Source organism: Haliotis rubra, unplaced genomic scaffold (genome assembly GCF_003918875.1).
Source record: "Haliotis rubra isolate DU_JTF1 unplaced genomic scaffold, ASM391887v1 Scf747, whole genome shotgun sequence".
In the NCBI taxonomy this organism is placed as follows: Eukaryota; Metazoa; Mollusca; class Gastropoda; order Lepetellida; family Haliotidae; genus Haliotis; species Haliotis rubra.
This window is the reverse complement of record NW_025767465.1, coordinates 139,728-159,707: the sequence shown is the minus strand read 5'-3', so window position 1 is coordinate 159,707 and position 19,980 is coordinate 139,728. Positions and strand designations below refer to the sequence as shown.

The 19,980-nt window shown below is 39.5% G+C and overlaps 1 protein-coding gene across 1 annotated transcript; it reads left to right on the top strand.

Moving 5' to 3' along the window:
- The first annotated feature begins 7,417 nt into the window (after positions 1-7,417).
- LOC124259999 (probable beta-D-xylosidase 2) lies at positions 7,418-18,846 on the top strand. Its single transcript, XM_046694226.1, has 12 exons — positions 7,418-7,698; positions 7,937-8,096; positions 10,669-10,839; positions 11,429-11,520; positions 12,762-12,988; positions 15,090-15,340; positions 15,490-15,712; positions 16,104-16,193; positions 16,320-16,531; positions 17,674-17,874; positions 18,158-18,332; positions 18,731-18,846. Exons 1-12 carry the CDS (start codon positions 7,418-7,420, stop codon positions 18,844-18,846), a joined length of 2,199 nt encoding a protein of 732 aa, XP_046550182.1.
- The last annotated feature ends 1,134 nt before the right edge of the window (positions 18,847-19,980 follow it).

Genomic DNA, 19,980 nt, shown 5'->3' with positions numbered 1-19,980 from the left:
CCATATGTATTAAGTATGTGCTTAGCGATCTGAGAGCATCAGAATGGTGCCCACCAAAGCATTATAACAAGGCGAATCAGGGATTCTATTTCACGATAACGAGATATCTCTGACCTTCACGTAACTGTCAAGGTCACAGCGACACTTTGAAAATTTCAGCATGTTAACCTGCATGTTAAGCTTGTCAGCGAGATACCTCGAGAACCATTCAGGGGTTCTTATTCTACTCACATTTGCCCAAAGCGTAATAATTTCCAACTTGCCTTAATCTGGGATTATCAGTACATGCTATGTCCGTTGGTGACCAACGTGATAGACGTGTAAACATGCATTAAGCTTCCACACCGCCACATACGCGAAGAACTGTCACTCAATAGTTACGCTCACCAAAGCCTTTAAGTCCTGTTAAGGCACGTGTCGTTTACACAGTGTCCGAGAATCACTTAAATCTTCGCCATGCTTATAACAGGACTGACGCAACTACAAACTTTTCAGTGAACTCATCATGGCAACATATTTTATGCATTTCTTTACATTACATTAAATATATATGTCGAGATATTGTCGACTGAGACAGGTCCATGGGGATATCAACTTCTTTAAATCTGAACAGGTACATGTTTTAATAAGGAAGTAAGATTGTTGATGGATTAAAACTTCTTTTTTTATATATAATGCGACGTTTCGGTATGGATTCGTATACCGTTGTCAAGCAAGAGTGAAGTACTACAGCACAGAACAGACTTATATACATGAACAGGGATTATGTAATAACAACATGTAGGTATGAATCAAGGGGATTAACAACAACAACAAGGCACGGTGGTAATAATGTAGTGACAATAGGAGGAAGCCAATGGTCCTACAGGCAGAAACAAAATATACATGGCTGATGAGATTAATTAGCAGTGATAGCTGGAGTGCTCTAATCTGTTGTTTTTATCAGTTCATTTTATGCAGAAGGGATGAGATATCCCTGGTCTCTGTTGATTGAGGGCTTGTGTCTCCGGATTTGAACTGCTTCTGCAAATTTTCTTTTGGTGAAGACATAATTTAATGTTGTTATTTATAATGCTTTAGGTAAAACATGAAGGTTTTTCGATAATATCTCTACAATGTCCCAAATTATGTTGTGATTGGGACAGTTGATGATGTGGTCTGATAGTGCTGATTTTCTGTAAGATTTAGTGGTAGATGATAAGTGTTCTAATGAATGTAAAAACTATAGACCAGTTGCTCTTACCAGCTGTTTATCAAAGGTATTTGAGAAATGTATTTTTGAACATGTGTTTAACCTTTTTTTAGATAATAACGTATTAACGAATTTGCAGTCAGGATTCATGCCTGGGGATGGAACTGTATACCAACTGACATACTTGTATGATTTTATACTACATAAAGACAATGGCAAAGAAGTCAGGGCAGTTTTCTGTGACATAAGCCATTACGGCTTGTTTACCAATCCTTGTTCAATATATTTTGAATAAAATATGTTTACACTATAAGCAAGGCTTTTGACAAGGTTTGGCATAAGGGAATCATAGCGAAATTAGAAGCTTACGGTATTAAGGTTAAGTTACTTGATTGGTTTTCCAGTTATCTTGACAATAGATTACAGAGAGTAGCTATAGACAATTACAATTCAGATCTAAAGAAAGTCACTGCTGGGGTGCCACAAGGATCTGTCCTTGGGCCATTACTGTTTTTAGTTTACTTAAATGATATCATTGAGGGTATCAGTAGTAACATTCGTCTTTTTGCCGATGATACTTCGGTATATGTTATTGTTGATAATCATGTTGTTACTGCCGCTTCCTTAAATAATGACCTAAACAGGATCTCTCACTGGGCTGAAATATGGCAGGTTAGCTTTTAATCCTGGTAAGACTGAAGCTGTTTTATTCACTCGCAGAAATACCGGTAATCAACTTCCAATTCCTAAGCTTAAAATGCATGGAGTAGACATTACTGAAGTCGGCTACGATAAACACCTAGGAGTAACCTTGCAATCAAACTGTAAATGGAACTCCCACATTGGTGAATTAGTTAAAAAGGTTCGTCCATTGGTAAATTGTCTACGTAGTTTTAAATATAGATTATCTAGAAAATCATTAGAGCAAATGTACAAGTCATATATATTACCAACGTTCGATTACTGTTCGCACCTTTGGGATAACTGTACTAAAGAACAAGAAAAACTTGTCGAAAATCTACATTTAGACGCACTGCGGACGATTTGCGGGGCAGTTAGAGGAACAAATCATGACTTAATATATAAGGAAACTAACTCTATGCCCCTAGTTGACCGTAGACAAATTATCATTATTTTACAAAATGGTTCATCATATGACACCAGTTTATTTAACTGATCTACTGTCCGAAAAAGTATCACAGTTAAGTGACCATAGATTAAGAAACAGTAATAACATTCAAACTATAAGATGTCGTAGTGATTTGTATAGCAACTCGTTTTTACCTGATACAATACGACAATGGAATGATTTGCCTGAGAATATGTACGATATTGAAACCATAGGCCAATTCAAAAATGCAATCCAATCATCAAAACCACCCAATTTTAATATATTTGATAAAAACTTTGGTACACGTTTCTGCCAAATTATCCAATCACGCCTCAGACTTGGGTGCAGTAAACACATGTTTGAACGGCACATTTCAGTTGATCCATTCTGTTCCTGTGGTCACCCCTATGAGGATACTTCACATTACTTCTTTACTTGTCCTAATTATTTTAACATCAGACATCGCATGTATTTTTACGAACATGGATATAATTTAAATTCTGTCCTAAATGGTAATCCAAACAAAAATGTACTTGTAAATTCTTTCATACTACAATCTGTCCATACTTTTATAATAAAATCGCATAGGTTTGATAAATGATTAATAATGTTTAATACGCAGGTTGCTTGCTTTCCTATCATGCTGCATATTATTTAATATTTGTTTTATTCATGTATCAATGAAATGGAGAGGTATTCAAATAAGCCATTACGGCTTGTTTACCAATCCTAGTTCAATTTATTTTGAATAAAATGTGTTTACACTTAGTGTTCTTTGATTCTGATATTTATAGGCCTGGAGGTTTCGCCTACATAGGCCTCGCCACAGTCACAATTGATTTTGTAGACAACACCTTTGGGTCTACAAAAATCAATTGTGACTGTGGCGAGGCCTACATTCTGAGCACAAAAGTCATAATGCTGTCCATAGATTGTTGTTCTTCAATGTGGATGCCACGCTTTTGGGGGAACTATGTGCCTATACTGGCACGATTTGCAAGTGCAGTATCACCACAAAATACAACACACCTTGTGTAGATGCCCCCGTGGATGCTGCAATGACGTATTGGGTCTCATTGACCAAGTCCCTGCCATAGACCTAATGGAACCAGTTGGGAGAGACATTGTGATACCACCAAGGCCATCAAGATCATGTTGTACGACGTCTATGCTCATAGAACACAATTATTTATTGTCCATTATTATTGTCCATATATATACATGTATATGAAAAGTTAGTTTTGAATATTCCTTCGCAGAAATGGATAACTGTAAACTCATTTAATGTTTTGAATGTATATTTTTGACAACATCTCCAACTTTACCTGAGCAAAGACATTCCTTCTCAAACTCAGAATCGAACCCAGGAAATGGTCTCAAACACGCAACCTGATCTCGGAGATGGTACGGTGTTCTCCACGTTTTTCATGCAACTCATGCTGCACGTGCTGTTCACAAGGACCAGCCCTATAAAATGCACCCCCAAACCTGGTTGAAACATTCACATTTCAACGTCAGGAGGATGCCACGACTCACGACAGCTCAGAGGAACCACACTTCTGGTGTCCCCCGCCGTGATATTGCTGGAATATTGCAAAAAGCGGCGTAAACCTAAACTCAGTCAGTCAGTCAGTCAGAGGAACCAGGCGCTAGGAAGACTTGAAGCTGGCCACACTGCACAAGCCGTTGCCAATCACTTCCAGGTCAATGTTCGGACCATCTACAGGCTGCAGCAACGTTTCCGGGCCACCAACACCACAAATGATCGCCCCCGTACTGGCAGACCAAGGGTGACCACAAGGCGACAAGACCGCCATGTTGTGCGACAGCATGTACAGAATCCCTACATGCAGGCATCCGAAACAGCACGCCAGACAGTGGGCCAACGTCTTAACAGCGGGAACCTCCATTGCCGTAGACCTTACCGTGGACCTATCCTCACCCCTCGTCATCGGCGTGAACGTCTACAGTTTGCCCTACAACTCCAAAACTGGCGATACAGGCACAATGGAGAACTGTTCTGTTCACAGATGAGAGTCGGTACTGCGTATCAACTGCAGATGGCAGAACAAGAATATGGCGACGACGTGGCCAGCGTTACTCAGACCAATGTGTTATGGAAAGAGACTCATGGGGAGATACAAGCATCATGGTATGGGGTGGAATAGGCCTGAACCAGAGAGTGGTTTCTGTGGTGTTCCAGTAGAGGAGGCGGCATCACAGCGGTGCGCTACATCGACCAAGCTCTCAGATCCCACGTCATACCACATTTCGCGCGTCACCGGAACAACATTTTCCAGCATGATAACACCCGGGCCCATACTACCAGAGCTACACGGGACTTCCCACAGCACAACGGTATCAACATTATGCAGTGGCCAGCCCTTAGTCCTGATTGAAACCCAATTGAACATCTTTGGGATGAAATTCAGATGAGTCTGAATAATGTCCTACCAAGGCCAAACACAGCCGATTTATTGCACCAGGCCTTTCTCAGAGTGAGGTTCCAGGTGTCAATGGCCTTCATCAATCGATTGGTGCACTCCATGCATAGACGCTGTGCTGCAGTTATTGCTGCTCATGGTGGTCACACTAGATACTGAAGTCAAGAGTCTGAATGGACTGTAAACGCTCACGTAATGTCTTGGAATTGTGTTGCGTTATTCATTGATGTGTCAGAATATTGTACACATAAAATGTTTTTGATCCGCTTATGTCCATTTCTGTAATGATTTGATTACAGTGCCTATCTCATTTTGAATTCATACTGACGTGTTTTTTTGCTCCTGAGCATATATACTACACATCAAAGGTTTAGACTCACCAGTGTAAATGTAGCCACTTACTTCAGTCAGCTGTCCTAAACTAGATTTTGCAAAATATTCCATACTGTTTAAAGGTACTGTAAAACAAATTTGTAACGTTGAAAAGATAATTGTCATGGGTTCAATAAATGATGAAACTCAGCGAAAATCGGCGAATTCTTAACGAAACATCACACTAAAACGTAGCTGTTCACATGCACGATATTTGCACGGGCTTTTCAGCATTTCATCTGCATAAGGTTTGCAGTTGGTTCCCCCAAGTTAGGGGAGAAAATCATCTTCAAAGTAACCACATATATGTACATAACATATGGTGAATGCTTTCAGTGAGTCTAAACCTTTGATGGGTAGTATATATACATGCATTAATGACAACTATAATATGATCATATGATTATCAATGCTCAAATACATACATGTCATAATTGTCTATAGGCCAACGTCGCGTATCCATTTGCTGATGTTCCCTGATTCACGTTACGTGCAGTAAGTTGTGGGATGACACATGAACGCTAGCACGCAGATGTCATCTGTGCAGACCATTTCTTACCGTCAATGTCTTGCCATGGCCTTCCACATCTCTGGATGTGAACCCGATAGAACTGTGGGATGAACTCAACATCAACATGTACCAGAGACACTCTGAGTACTGGTCCACGCGTTGCAAGGAGAATGGAGGAGAATTTTACAGAATCCGTACGGCATAGTGTCGAACCTGTACAGTTTGTTCAGTTCGTGTGTGTGTGCGCGCGTGCGTGCGCGTGCGTGTGTGTGTGACAAAATTCACCCAAGGTTCACCCAAGTCTAGAACAAGCAAGAGGACTAGCGATCGACATGATCCTGTGTCCTTGTATGTGATGGTGAATGCGCCGCGTATAGGGGTAAAGGAAATTAGTTCCCAGCTTTTGTATATTGATGTGGGATGGCTCTGTCGTCACCCCTTCCCCGTTTGAACTGTGTAAACATAATTGTCTTCATAGGCAAATGTATCCAAGAAGAACAATCGCATTATCTCAAGTTTCCTACATTACCTGTCTATTCCTTCATTGTCGTGAGATGGAATGGTGACTGCAAGCGAAATTGCAGCGTCCTTTAAATCTCTATCTTGAATATGAAGTTCATTTTTTTCTAACACTGTGTTAACAATGTGTTAAATTTATAAGATACATTATTATATGGTCGTTACTGACCGTTTGAAAACCAGTTGGTAGTCACAGTTCACAAATGTCAAGGAATTGTCCTATGGTTTAATTACAAATCGAATTGCAACATTTTTACTCTGTGATAAAGTGGAGCATGGCTACCAGCTGTATGCAGTATGAGAACAATATGGGCCTTTATTCAGACTGTTATAAAATGACATTGCAAAGGAATTTGGAAACCCAAAATGTCACAAAGCGAAGTTCATACGTTACTTGGAAAGGGAATATAATCTGTAATTGTAATTATTCGCTCCAGATGCAATTAAATAATGAGGGAATTTCGTGTTGTGACATTTGGAGCATTTCCTTATACCTGCACTACTGTACATTGCTGAACTTCGCCTCATTCTATCATGTATAAGTGAGAATGGCAAAGTGATAATATAGATATATACATTAGTACTCTTAGATTATACACCACGTTTTGGTAATGGGCAAAAGGAGAACATGGGTCCGAAAGAACTCACTGGTGTTAGATATATACGCTAGCTAAGATCAAAGATCTTGATTATTTGGTCAAAAACAAACCTTGGTAACAACTCAGAAAATGAGAATGGTCAACCCTTTGGTCTTACCTAATAATCTTCATAGTCATCATAGTATAGTAGAGTATGGCAGGTATGCGGCCACATATGAAATGAGTCACATTGTCCCTGTCCCTATAATATACAAGGGAGATTACAAAAGTGATGATATAGAAAGGCGAACAGTGGTCACTGGAAGCCAGTAATCAGTTGACGTTGACTGGTATGGTAATGGACAAGAAAGGAGTTACTCCAGGCATAAATTAGTACTGTTAGATTCTGAACACTTCTTGGTAATGGGCAAATGGAGCGAAAAGAACTCACTGGTGATAGATATAGAAGTCAGCTAAGATCAAAGATCTTGGTTATTTGGTTAGAAACAACCTTGGCTAACAACTCAGAAAATCAGACCGGTTGGCCTTCCTGTCTTATCTAGGAATCTGCATAGTCATCATTCTTGGTATGGCAAATATACAGCAACAGATAAAATAAGTCACGTTGTCCCTGTAACAAATCCCTACTTAGTCCCCAGGCAGTCCTTCTCTCAGTGCCGTCCACATACAATGCTTCTCTTTCTTCTCGCCCTCGTCCCCATCGTGGTAGGGGACTACCCCTTTAGAAATATCTCTCTACCCTGGGAGGACAGAGTCAACGATCTGGTAGGTCGTCTCACCTTGGACGAGATCAAGCTACAGATGTCATGTGGCGGTCCCGGCCCCGTCCCTGCTATACCCCGGCTGGGTATCAACCCCTACTCCTGGACCACTGAGTGTCTCAGGGGGGACGTGGGAGCGGGGGACGCTACCTCCTTTCCCCAGGCCATAGGACTTGGTGCCTCATTTAGGTAAGACGTTAATTCTTTGATTTGGATGTTCTTGTCTTTTCAAATTCAAACATATACTACATGAATATCTTGACTATATACCAAGTTGAACCTATTACATGAAAGCAAAACACCTTGTCACGCTACAAAGAAGCTCATTGTGTATTTGCTGCGTGTTACTATATATACTGATGTAAAGTAGTTAAACGTACAGGTGAAGTGTCTGCAACTTGTGAATCTGTTTTCGTCCTACCTGTAGCCCTGATCTGATATTTCGGGTGGCACAGGCCACTGGTGAGGAGGTGAGGGCCAAATACAACAACTACACAAGGTACGGCATATATGGCGACCACAAGGGTATCAGCTGTTTCAGTCCGGTCATCAACATCGTGAGAGACCCCAGGTGGGGAAGGAATCAGGTCGGTATAATCTTAAGATCATTTACGTGAAATTATAGAATAACCTTGTCCCATAGCCCGTAAGGACAGCAATAGAAAACACCGTCAGCGAATGCTTGGAATTAAACAATGCTTTCTTAGTCTTTGCCACTGTTACCGTCAGCTTAGTGTATACAAACTGTAAACTAAAATACCATTTTGTTAAGAGTTTTGTTTAGTGCAGCAAACAATTTTTATTTGGAATGGGCGAAAACGTGGCTAGTACATTTACACAACAAAAGCGAAAAAAGCCCATCAAACAGAAACAGGCCAATAACTACAGAGGTAGTGTCCACTCAGATGTTATGGTAAAATCTATGTTTACATATATAAGATTTACATATTGAAAGATTTATTATTTGAAAATGGAACATACAACTTTATGGAAGACAACTTCTTATTTATTGCATAGAGCGACGTTTCGATGTTGATTCATACACTGTTATCAATCTAGAAGTGAATGCAACCAAATATTGAGAGGTATATATATAATTAACACATATGTTTTGCAGACTAACAGCAGACTAACATTAACAACAACATGTAATTGAACATTTGGGAGAGGTTAGTAGGGGACTAAGAACAACAAATGAAACTGGTGACGAAGCCAGTAAACAAGGGGAATTAAGTTGCAATAACAAGCTGATTTGGTGCTTTGACGGAGTCTATAGTTTGATTAATTCTTCACAGGCCGATGGTATGTAGTATCCTTGGTCTCTGTTGATCAAAGGTTTGTGGCACCGGATTTCGATGGCTTCCAAAAGTTTTCTTTTTGTGAAGTCCTGATTCTTGGTTGATAGAATTTCGAATTTGTCAAACTTGATTTGATGGGTTTTTGACTCACTTCTAGACTGCCGATCAAACAATTAGTATTTGTTTGAGACTAATGATAGGTTTTAGTGTTTATTTGCAACTTTTAGGAAAGCGTTTCACTCGGGACATGGAAATCGTCCTCAAGAGAAAGAAAAGGGTTTGGGAAACAAGCTCAGTTGGCTTTTATGAAATCGCCATCTATTTAAGACTGGCGTGAACCTTTGCCACTCGTTAGTCAAAGCATTTCATTTTTCAACTGTGCTCCACAACAGCAGAAAGCAGTGTAAGGAGCAGCTTCATTCTTTGATTGAACCTTGTGACCATAGATATAGTTACGTATCAGTTTCCAAAAGAGGAGAGTTTTAATTAGGGATAATGTGTTATTTTTTGACGCAGGAAATCTTTGTTTTTTGGTATGGTGACATACTTGATGTATAGAAATGAAGCCGTGAAATAGCATGCTTGACTTGGATTACTCTATGTATTATAACAAACTTGTGTTTTTGTACTCTTCTGTTGTGTTCTTCTAAAGGGATTAGCTATTCTATATCATAAAACTAATATATATTTAGTTCTTGTTTCACAAGTGAGAGAATGTGTCACATGCTTTCTTGATTAAATACTTGACAGCAGATTAAACCAATACTAAGTGCTATTACACAGTATGCATTAAATGCTGGTTGAAAGTGTTATCAATGCTTCGTACCTGATATCAAAGCATTGTTATCTTGTATGTCAATATTTACATCAATGTACGAGTGTAAAGTTGGGTTCAGGTGTGGATAGATTACTGTTAACGTTTGGTTGAAGCCTTGTTGGGATCACATAAGATACTGGTTATGTGAAGTTTGTCAGGTATGGTGTTGCTCTTTGTAAAAAATTGCGAGACAAGATCATACATTCAGAAATGGTCATCTATAATTAACGTACCACTGCAATAAAATAATGTACATGTACATTTAGTGCAGTTGTATTCTGATCAACTGTCTCGCCTGTATTTTGTATGCGAGTGTTGAAACGGTACCTCGTGATTGTCAACTATTTTGTCTTCTGTTAACGTTCAAGTGTTGTAAATATCTCTACCATCCTGCCCTATATACAACAGAGAGTAACTACACTGCTCCTTCACTTCGGCCACGAATAGAAGTTCGATCGTCTGTTTCCACTGCTTCCAATTTTCGGCCACGTTTAGAGGTCATCGGCGCTATATCAGTAAGACCTGCCATTGTGTTAGCGGATTCGTGCGCCCGCTTCTGACACCATGTTTTGTCTCGATGCTGTTGAATTTCAATGGTAACGCTGGGCTGTATCTTTCATTCTGCTTATCTGGCGCGCCATGAGGTTGCATACCGATGCATACAAAAATCGGACGGGCATTCTCACATTACACATTTACGACTTATACCGAAATGAAGTAATATCAATACATATGTATATTACAGACAGAAAAAGTATATTGTTTTGAAGATCAGTTTGAAATATTCCCATTCTCTGCCACACTTTACGTATTGTGTGTATGGGACATATTGTTTGGACATTGCCCGTGTTCTTGTGCTATTTCTCATCGTTGATGCTGGACATCATCTGCCTGGATCCGTGGCTAACTGAGGCGTTTTCAGATTTCGCCAACCACTACACTCATCATCAGATCATGCTGTCTGTGTGTCAGCTGATCGTAGAGGTCGCTTATACAGATTTATGCTGTTTTTTTTTAATAGGCAATCATGTTCTTTTCCTACAGGAAACATATGGAGAGGATCCATTCTTGTCAGGAGTCTTTGCTGCCAATTTCGTGAATGGACTTCAGGGAAACGATCCCCGCTACGTCAGAGCCAATGCTGGCTGCAAACACTTCAATGTCCACGGCGGTCCCGAAAATATACCTGTCTCCCGCTTCTCGTTTGATGCAAAGGTAACATGACTTTTTAACTTTTAAAACAACTTTTAATGACAATTTGCTCTATTTGAGACGTATCCCTTAGATAACGTATATATCCCTGGTATGTTGTTACAGTGAGTGAGTTTAGTTTTACCCCGCTTTTAGCAATATTCCAGCAATATCACGGCGGGGGACACCAGAAATGGGCTTCACCCATTTTACCCATGTAATGAATCAAACCCGAGCGAACGTTTTAACAACTATTTACTCCATGGCCCCAAACGAATCATTCTTGCAAATATTGAAGGAGTTGTTATCCGATGACGTTGTATGTCTTCACGTTCTTCCAGCTTATAAATGCTTATGAAAAACTTAATTCGCTTAGCTCGAAATTCAAACCTTGTGAGTTTGCATATGCGTCTCTCTTGTATATACACTGGCATTAACGCTTTGGAAGACAGGTTGGTTGTTATCTTGATATATATCATGCAATCAGAATGAATGTAAACATGAATTTATTTCTCGTTAAAGACGAACGTTTATACGCATTGCTATGTGATATTAAGGAATGAAAGACTTGTTGTGATTTAATGCTTTTGGAATATTGAATTGTTCGTTTCAGGTGTCTGAACGAGACTGGCGGACTACATTTCTGCCAGCGTTCCGCTCCTGTGTCAAGGCCGGGACCTACAATGTCATGTGCAGCTATAATAGGTGGGTATAAAGGAACTGATACTAAGTCTAATATGATTTAAACAATATTTATTCATTATTAAATGAACGGATTGGTAAACAGGCTATAAGCCTATAGAAATACCTCTCCGAATACAATGCGATGGGAAACATTTTATATACATTCATCATTACAGACAAGAGAACACACCATTTGAGGAGTAAAAGACTTAATGAAAAAGACAGTAGTATAATTAATCAATTAGGTAAAAAATCGTTTTGTTAAGGTAAAATAGTCATGTACAGATTTTACAATATTTTCATTGATTTCGTCAGAATATGAGTAACTTCCACATAGTACAGATTGAATATTAAAACCATTTATGTAATAGAAACACTGCGATCGAATTGTATTAAACTTTGGACAGATAAATAGAAAATGAATGGCATCTTCATAATGATGGCCACAAGTGCAAGTAGACGTATTTTGAAGAAAACGGTCAAATTTATGTGCGTTTAAGTCACTACAGCCAAGTCTTAACTTACAATGAATTATTTGATTAAATCTATTACCAGTGTTTCTGAAGACATGATGTACGTTGGATGAGACATTTCGATCAAAGTGTTTCCTGAACATGGCAACGGAATCTATGTTTCTTGTATCATTATCTAACTTGTTCCACTCCATCACAGAGGATGGTAAAACGATTTTTATATGTTTCTGTACGACATAATGGTACTTTGAAGCATATTACTAGATCTAGATCCATATGTGGATACAGAGGATATGTTTATTGGAATTAGATCTGATAAATACTTTGGAGTTTTATTATGGAACATTTTATGAAATACATACATTTGGTGGTTTTTACGACGTTCCCTTAATGATGAAAAACCAGTTTCATGGTAGATTTTGGAATGACAAACTCCTCTAACTGATCCACATATGGTTCTTAAAGCATCTAAGTGAAGTTTTTCTAACAATAACTCTTGAGTTTGTGTACAGTTAATCCAAATATAATCACAATAGTCAAAAAGTGGTAAAACAAATGAACTATACAGGGTTTGGAGGGTTTTCCTCTGAAGGCGGTATTTCAGACTTCTTAAACAATTGATCATAGGACTGACTTTAGAAATAATATCATCTATATGTATATTCCAGTTGCCATCACTTTGTAAAGTCTAATATAGTGACAACTCGTCAATAACAATTGCATTAATGTGTTTGACATCTGGTGACATGTTATGTATCCAATTTACCACGTGAATTCTTTGTTTGAAAGCATCAACGGCGTTCCAGCATGTGCCAACAAGAAGCTTTTGACGGATATTCTCAGGACCGAATGGGGTTTCAAGGGCTATGTAATCAGTGACTCAGCTGCCATTGAGAACATCATCACGGAACACCACTACCTCAACAACAGCGTAGATACTGTCGCAGCATGTGTGAAGGCAGGATGCAACCTCGAATTGTCCAATCAAAATGTTGAACCGGTGTTCCTTTCATTGGGTACGAGCATGCTATGAATTTGCAGTCTAACACTGAGAAGTTCTTTCCTTGTTGATATGTTTTACCTCATCTTTGTCAAATATTTCAGATTTTGAAAATTGAACTTATTTCCTTGATGCACACGTCCACCATCGATGTTATTCTTTACTGTATTATATAAATCAGCACTAATGACTGTTTATCAGTCAAAGTATACTTGGGCTTAGTATTATTCGTTTCACTGCTATACTGAGTCTAACAAACCCTAATAGAAGGTCGTGTCAGCTAACCTTTTGGACTGACCAATCAGAACACAGCTTACAAAACCGCGAAAGTTAACACTCGCACATACCATTTGAACCTTTACCTCAAAACCTCGACGATTCCGAGTGCTATTTTCCGCACGATCGCTTCCGAGTTATACACATGGAGGAGTAAACAGTCGCTGAACATAGCATTTTTGTCAATATTCAAGGTTGTCATCTTGCGGAAATATAAGCTAATGGTAACCATGTCATTATTAACCCCTAAGCGTATATACCGCAGGTCAAATATCTGTGTTTTATGCGAATTTTCGTTTGTCGATCAGGGAAGAGAAAATCCAAAATCCGTTTTGTAAGTCCCGCCGAACCCAAACAAGTAGTCATTGTTTGATTGGTTAAATCTGTTCGGCCGTCTCGCGTTTGATTCGACGGTCATAGGTCGCGACCTTCTACTAGGCTTTGTTAGACTCAGTATAGCAGTGTAACGGATAATACTGAGCCTAAGTTCACTTAGACTCACCTGTTTATCCCATTATGAGATCTACAAAATGCACCTGTATAACAAATACTGTTTGGTGATTTTAGTGATGGATGCATAAAATGTTCTTCATTCTTGTTCCTTTCACGTCGAATCATCTGTTTCATCGGATAATCATCCCGGTTATTCCGACTGTGAATAAACCTTCGAGCTATTCAGAAAACACAAGGTCTTGGAAGCGGAACGTTTACATACAACATGTAGAAACACAGTGGGAGAATTCGTTTTACATGACCCGAGTACCTGATAATCCACTTGCTGGTAGAAGAGCCAGGTAATCAACAAACGTGTGCGGTGAAATTTCAATTTCACACGTACTACTCGCTCACCTGACTGTTCTACCAGCAAGTGGTCCTCCCTCGTAAAAAGTAGTGAAAAGAGACAACAAAATAATAATCGTTTGTTAAATAACTTTTTTATTTGGGTGTCCAAAATTATGACACTAATCCTCAGAGTCGATCTGTCGATTTCATGTGACTGTGCAAAGTTTGATTTTGTTGCATTTATTATATTTTGTGTCAGTGAGCAATTCATCGGTCTAAAATGAAGTCAAACGGACTATACCTTGGCCTTCTCGATCACCCGATTTGTCCCCCAATGAACATCTATGGGATACTTTTGATCGACGCTTGCGCCAGCGTAATCCGACACCTCAGACACTACAAAAACTGCACACAGCACTTCAGCAAGAGTATCAAAACATTCCTTAAGACAGCATTCGGCATCTCCTTTCTTCTATTCTGCCAAGCTGTTATCGATGATCCTGGTGATCACACCAGATACGGACATTTTACTCTGACCAGGTGGCTTAAAGAACCTCTGTTGTTTTACCAAACACTTTCTGTGTAATCATGTTTTGGAAATTTGTAAAGTGATGATTTTACTGAAATTTAGCAATGATGTAATGTTTGAATCAGTTATATGCACTCAGTAAGTAAACTCCAAAACAGCATGTATAGTTTCTTTTTTGAAGAATATATGTTCAGTAAATCTGAAAAAGCACCACTTGCCTTGACATAGCATAGATAAGTCATTTGATACCAATACAATTACTTACATTACACAAAACATATTAAGCAACTATTGAGATCAATGAAAAAATTTAAACTGTCCCAGAAGACAGTTACCAAATCGGCTCCTGTAAGATTGTTATATGACAGCAACAATATACTTCCGTTGATACAAAGAATTGTTTGTTTCACAGTGAACGAGACATTCTGTCTATCACTAAATATTTTCAGAACCTGTCAGTTCACACTATGTAAAGTGTTTACGTGGAGGAAAGTTCCTGAAACTATCGTTGCTATTGTTTGCCTTACAGTTGATGCTGTGAAACAAGGAAAACTTACAGAAGACGAGGTCCGGATCAGTGTAAAGACGTTGTTCAACGTCAGAATGAGGCTTGGGGAGTTTGACCCACCGGAAATGAATCAATATACAAAGCTGAACATGTCAATAGTTCAAGGCGAGGCTCATAGGAATCTCTCCGTTGAGGCAGCATTGAAGACATTTGTGCTGCTGAAAAACGAAAACACCCTTCCCTTAGAACCATCTAGCTACAAAAATGTGGCGGTAGGTATTTGAGCTTAAAAAAACTAATTTGTTTTCGTATTTTCAAGAATGGTATTTACACAGTAAACGCTAAAACTGAAGATATACACTTCCTATTTTCTTACCATTCCTAATCGTTTACATAGTGAACATGAATCCTTGTCCAACAGGTTGTCGGACCAATGGCCAACAACACATATCAACTTTTTGGAGACTATGCTCCGACAATGAACCCCACATACACAACCAACCCATTACAAGGCATCCAGTCTATCTGGTCTACAGTGAGGTATGGAGCCGGATGTACCGACAACAAATGCGCTCAGTATAACTCCCAGGAAGTCCAGACAGCAGCAACAGGCTCCGATCTCATTTTTGTGTGTCTTGGAACAGGTGAGTTAATGTGTTTTATGCTCTGAAACAATGTACATCCAATTTAAGGCAACCCCTCACACTATTGTCTAAGAGATCAAAGTTGTAGAATTTTCCAAAGTCACGTCTTGAAATTACTGGATCAAAGCGGCGTTATACTCAACTCGATCACTCACTCACTCAAAAACAGTTTTCTCTGTCAACTGCAAGACTACATTTTGAGTCAAAATGAAGCTCATCTGCATTTGTTTTCATTCACAACGACGAAATATAACAATCTTAAATGTATAGAACATGACCAAAAGCCTATGCAATGACTTAGTGCAAATGTGTTAGTGATCCATTTTGACAAACAAGATTATTACAAGAGTTATCTACTAGGTGAAGTTTCTATGAGGACGTTACCATTTAGGTCAGGAACTAGAATCTGAGGCCAACGACAGGGCCAACCTGGACCTTCCTGGACAACAGCTGCAGCTGCTGCAGGATGCTGTCAACGCCGGCCAGGGTAGGTGGTAGAAGGATAAGACAGTTGTTAAGATTCATGTTCAGTTTGTTCAACCCCTGATGATTTCAAAATATTCACTAGTCAAGTCTCTCTATCTATCTCTAACTGTTCTACTTCCAGCGTCTGGTGCCAAAGTCATCCTCCTTCTTTTCAATGCTGGGCCCCTCAACATTACATGGGCTGTCGAGAGTCCCAATGTTCAGGTTATCATGGAACTGTTTTTCCCAGCCCAGTCAACAGGCGAGGCACTGCGAAGAGTACTCTTAGCAGAGGGACCAAACTCAGTACCTGCCGGAAGACTTCAGATCACTTGGCCAAGATATATGAACGCGGTAGGTTCTCAGCTTGGTTTCACTCCTGCACGTTTGATCTATTCTTGAGCAATTAAGTGAGTTTCCTTCTTTTGTATCCATAACATTATTAGTATTCAGTGGAATGTGCGTCACATTTAACAACAATAACGCATCTGTAACCAGCTGTTTTATTTTGGAGCTTCTCTCCAAGGTAGCATCCGAGCAGGAACAACCAACTTCGAGATACGTCTAGTGGCTTTTTATTAACATCAAACGGTAATACTAACAACATAGCCACTTAACAAATGTACTGTGAGCAAGCCTGAGTGTCCGGGAGCGCAGCGACCTCCGACCAAACTACTTGTGTCCAGCAAACCGTTCTCCCAGACTCTAGAGTTTCCCCTTTAATTTTATCCCCCATGCCAAAACATGTCCTACATCCATCAAATGTCCAGATCGTTACCGTTTCACTGGACCGTATTTAAATGTCATAAACCCTTCCTGATTATCAATCCATGATCAACTATATGCCCCTCTTCTAGTGACAGTGACCATGCCACTCAACCCTACTAATCCTATACTACATTCAACCTACAGTACATCTGTCCATCGTTACATAGTCCGAGTTGTACCTCCCTTCTGATCGTGTAATATCCCCTCAAGTCAAATCAGTGCATTACGTCTTCCTTGATGTTTACATAGCCCCAAGACCTACTTGCAGTCCCCTTACACTGCCCCATATCATTCAGTTTCGGAGAACAAATTAACAACCATAATCCTTGACTATTTGCGCTCCCAGTTCTCCCCGCTAGTTTCACTTTTTAGTTATATAAAGAGTTAATATACAAATTATAAATGCATACAAAATACCGCATACACAAGGTCAAATGATATTAAGTATTCATTACGCAAACATATCTTTATTATTATCAAGTCAAACCGGGAGTGTAACTCCTGGTTACACATCTACTCAAATAGCTGTCGGTTATTGGTAGTTTCTTAGATCGAGATGTAACATATTCTGTGACAAGCAAATATTTGCTTACAATGTCTAACCATGTTAATGTTGGAATGTAGGTCCAATGTCACTTACCATCGTTCCAATCGCAAACTCAAATAAGGTAGTTTACAGCAACGGCGTACACCAGCCTATGTTATATCTTTCCATATTTTCTTCAAAGGTGCCAGACATGACAAACTACTCAATGGTTGAACGCACATACCGGTACGCCACGTATCCAGTTCTCTTCCCCTTCGGCTATGGTCTGTCCTACACCAGCTTCTTCTACCACATTTTGGAGTATCCCGATCAGGTGACAGCTGGGACCGACTTGACTGGTGCTGTCTCATTTATCAATCAAGGATCCTTTGATGCCGATGAGGTATGGAGTTCTAGAATAAAACATCAGCTTCATGATACAGCAGCGGTGTAAAAAAATGATTTAATGATTCATTCTTCCCTTCCGACCTCATTTAGCTCATCACATTCATCAGCTTAGAATAAATGACATGGGTCGGATTATCTAAAATGAGATAATACATTTGATGCTTACACCCGCTAATCATGCCTTTGACGCCTACAACCTGTACGGTTCATAGGCATATGACCAATGAATATTCGGACTTCGGACATTTTGACTAGGTGGAAGCGTGGCTTGATTTCAGGTCGTCCAGGTGTATATATCCTGGTCTAACGCCACTGTGACGGTTCCACATCTTCAGCTGGTGGACTTCAACAGAGTGTTTGCACCACGGGGTGTTCTAACTCAGTGGAACTTCACCATCTCGGCTGACTCTATGGCAGTGTGGACTGACGAGAAGGGATGGGTCGTTGAGCCAGGTAAGCCATCTCTTGATGGTGACAAACTGCTTTTACCACATGAACAAAACACAGGGATAATCCAAGATGGACCAGACCGTACTGGTTGTATCACATATTGGTATTACATTTACACGTAAAGTACAGATTCCAGCATTTTGGGGGTTGAGTCCCATGCGGGATTCGAACCCCTTCTCCTAGAATGAGGCACATACTGCCTGATTCCATGATAACAAATACACACTATGTGAAACCAAACTGAACTCACCCACTCACTCACCAAAGCACCCATAAATGTACACATTGACTGTATTGCTGGGTGTTTTTTTTGTGTGTGTATTATGACAGAGGGCATGATATTTTCTCAGCAATTAGACACATAACAACAACAAATTTACTCATATACTTTGTCCTTTCAGGTGTTATTTCATTTTGGGTAGGAGGTCAGCAGCCAAGTACCAAACCAGCCGTCGACTCCAACGTTATTCCCGGCCGGTTCACGGTCATAGGACAAAAAATACTTGGTCGATATTAATTATAATTATCATGTAGTAATTGATAATAAACTGCACTGGGTATTGTTATGAGGAAGTGTTTTTGATAATTAAAATGCCACATTAATTAGGTTTTAGCTATTATGGGTCATAAAGTTTAAAGTGCTGAGTGTAGATTTGAACTTGCATCTTCATCTTGAGCTTTGAGCTTTCGCCTGTGGAGGGCAAATTAGAGTTACCCTCCCTTTTGTTATGCTTCCGGCGAAGGCTCGAGAAGCTCTTTGACGGTTGTTTTCTGGCGTAGTTTTCGCTGGAATTCTCTGGAACTGTATAATGGGCATTTAAATGGGATGGTTGTTGAGATGTGGGACTACTACTGCTTTGGATTTACGCTCGTCTGTCTGCTAACATCGACGTTTCAAGAGGAATCGTCTACACTGAATTCTACAGCTGTCAGCGATGTTCAATCCGTACATCTATTTACCAGAAATGTCAAGACTTTGTTGAGTTAATATTTTAGATTTGTGACCCAGTATGTTAGATGTGTGACTCAATTGTATTGTATTAGGAATCTGTACTGACATTCATTTTAACCTTGCTTCTATTCAATATATGAATGAATATTATAGACTTGTCTGTGTTCTATTTTGCTAGTTTAAAGGGGACTCACAAGAATTTTGTCACGATAATTTTTAATCCGTAAAAGTATGTTCCACGTTCGACATATGTATTAAGTATGTGTTTAGCGACCTGAGAGCATCAGAATGGTGCATACCAAAGCATTGAATCAAAGCGAATCAGGGATTCTAATTCACGATAACAGAATCTGTTTACAGCGTGTAATTGTGCTTTCGACGATGTAAAATATTGGACCTACTTGACAGCAAGCTGTCGTCACACGCGAAACGTACTAAAAATCTACATGCATAGCATCTTTTGACTGTGTAATGAGACTGCTTTCTGCTGTCGACTATTATCGAGCAATGCATTTTTGAACATATATCATCATTATCCTTACCTTTTATACAAACGTCGTTTTTCAGAAAGGCATTTACTATGTTCCCATGTGAATCTCTCTATCTCGAGGTGACAGAAGTTGATGTTTTATGTCCGTCTACTCCATAATGGTTCAATTAACAGTGCACAAAACACTAATCAATGTCCCCACTCGATTC

What these genes read in the sequence shown, in the direction of transcription:
- LOC124259999 (XM_046694226.1), top strand. Translation starts at nt 7,418, where the DNA reads ATGCTTCTCTTTCTTCTCGCCCTCGTCCCCATCGTGGTAGGGGACTAC. An exon ending in GCAGGATGCTGTCAACGCCG is followed by an intron (nt 16,194 to 16,319) that starts GCCAGGGTAGGT and finishes TTCTACTTCCAG; the next exon opens with CGTCTGGTGCCAAAGTCATC. An exon ending in GGGATGGGTCGTTGAGCCAG is followed by an intron (nt 18,333 to 18,730) that starts GTAAGCCATCTC and finishes TTGTCCTTTCAG; the next exon opens with GTGTTATTTCATTTTGGGTA.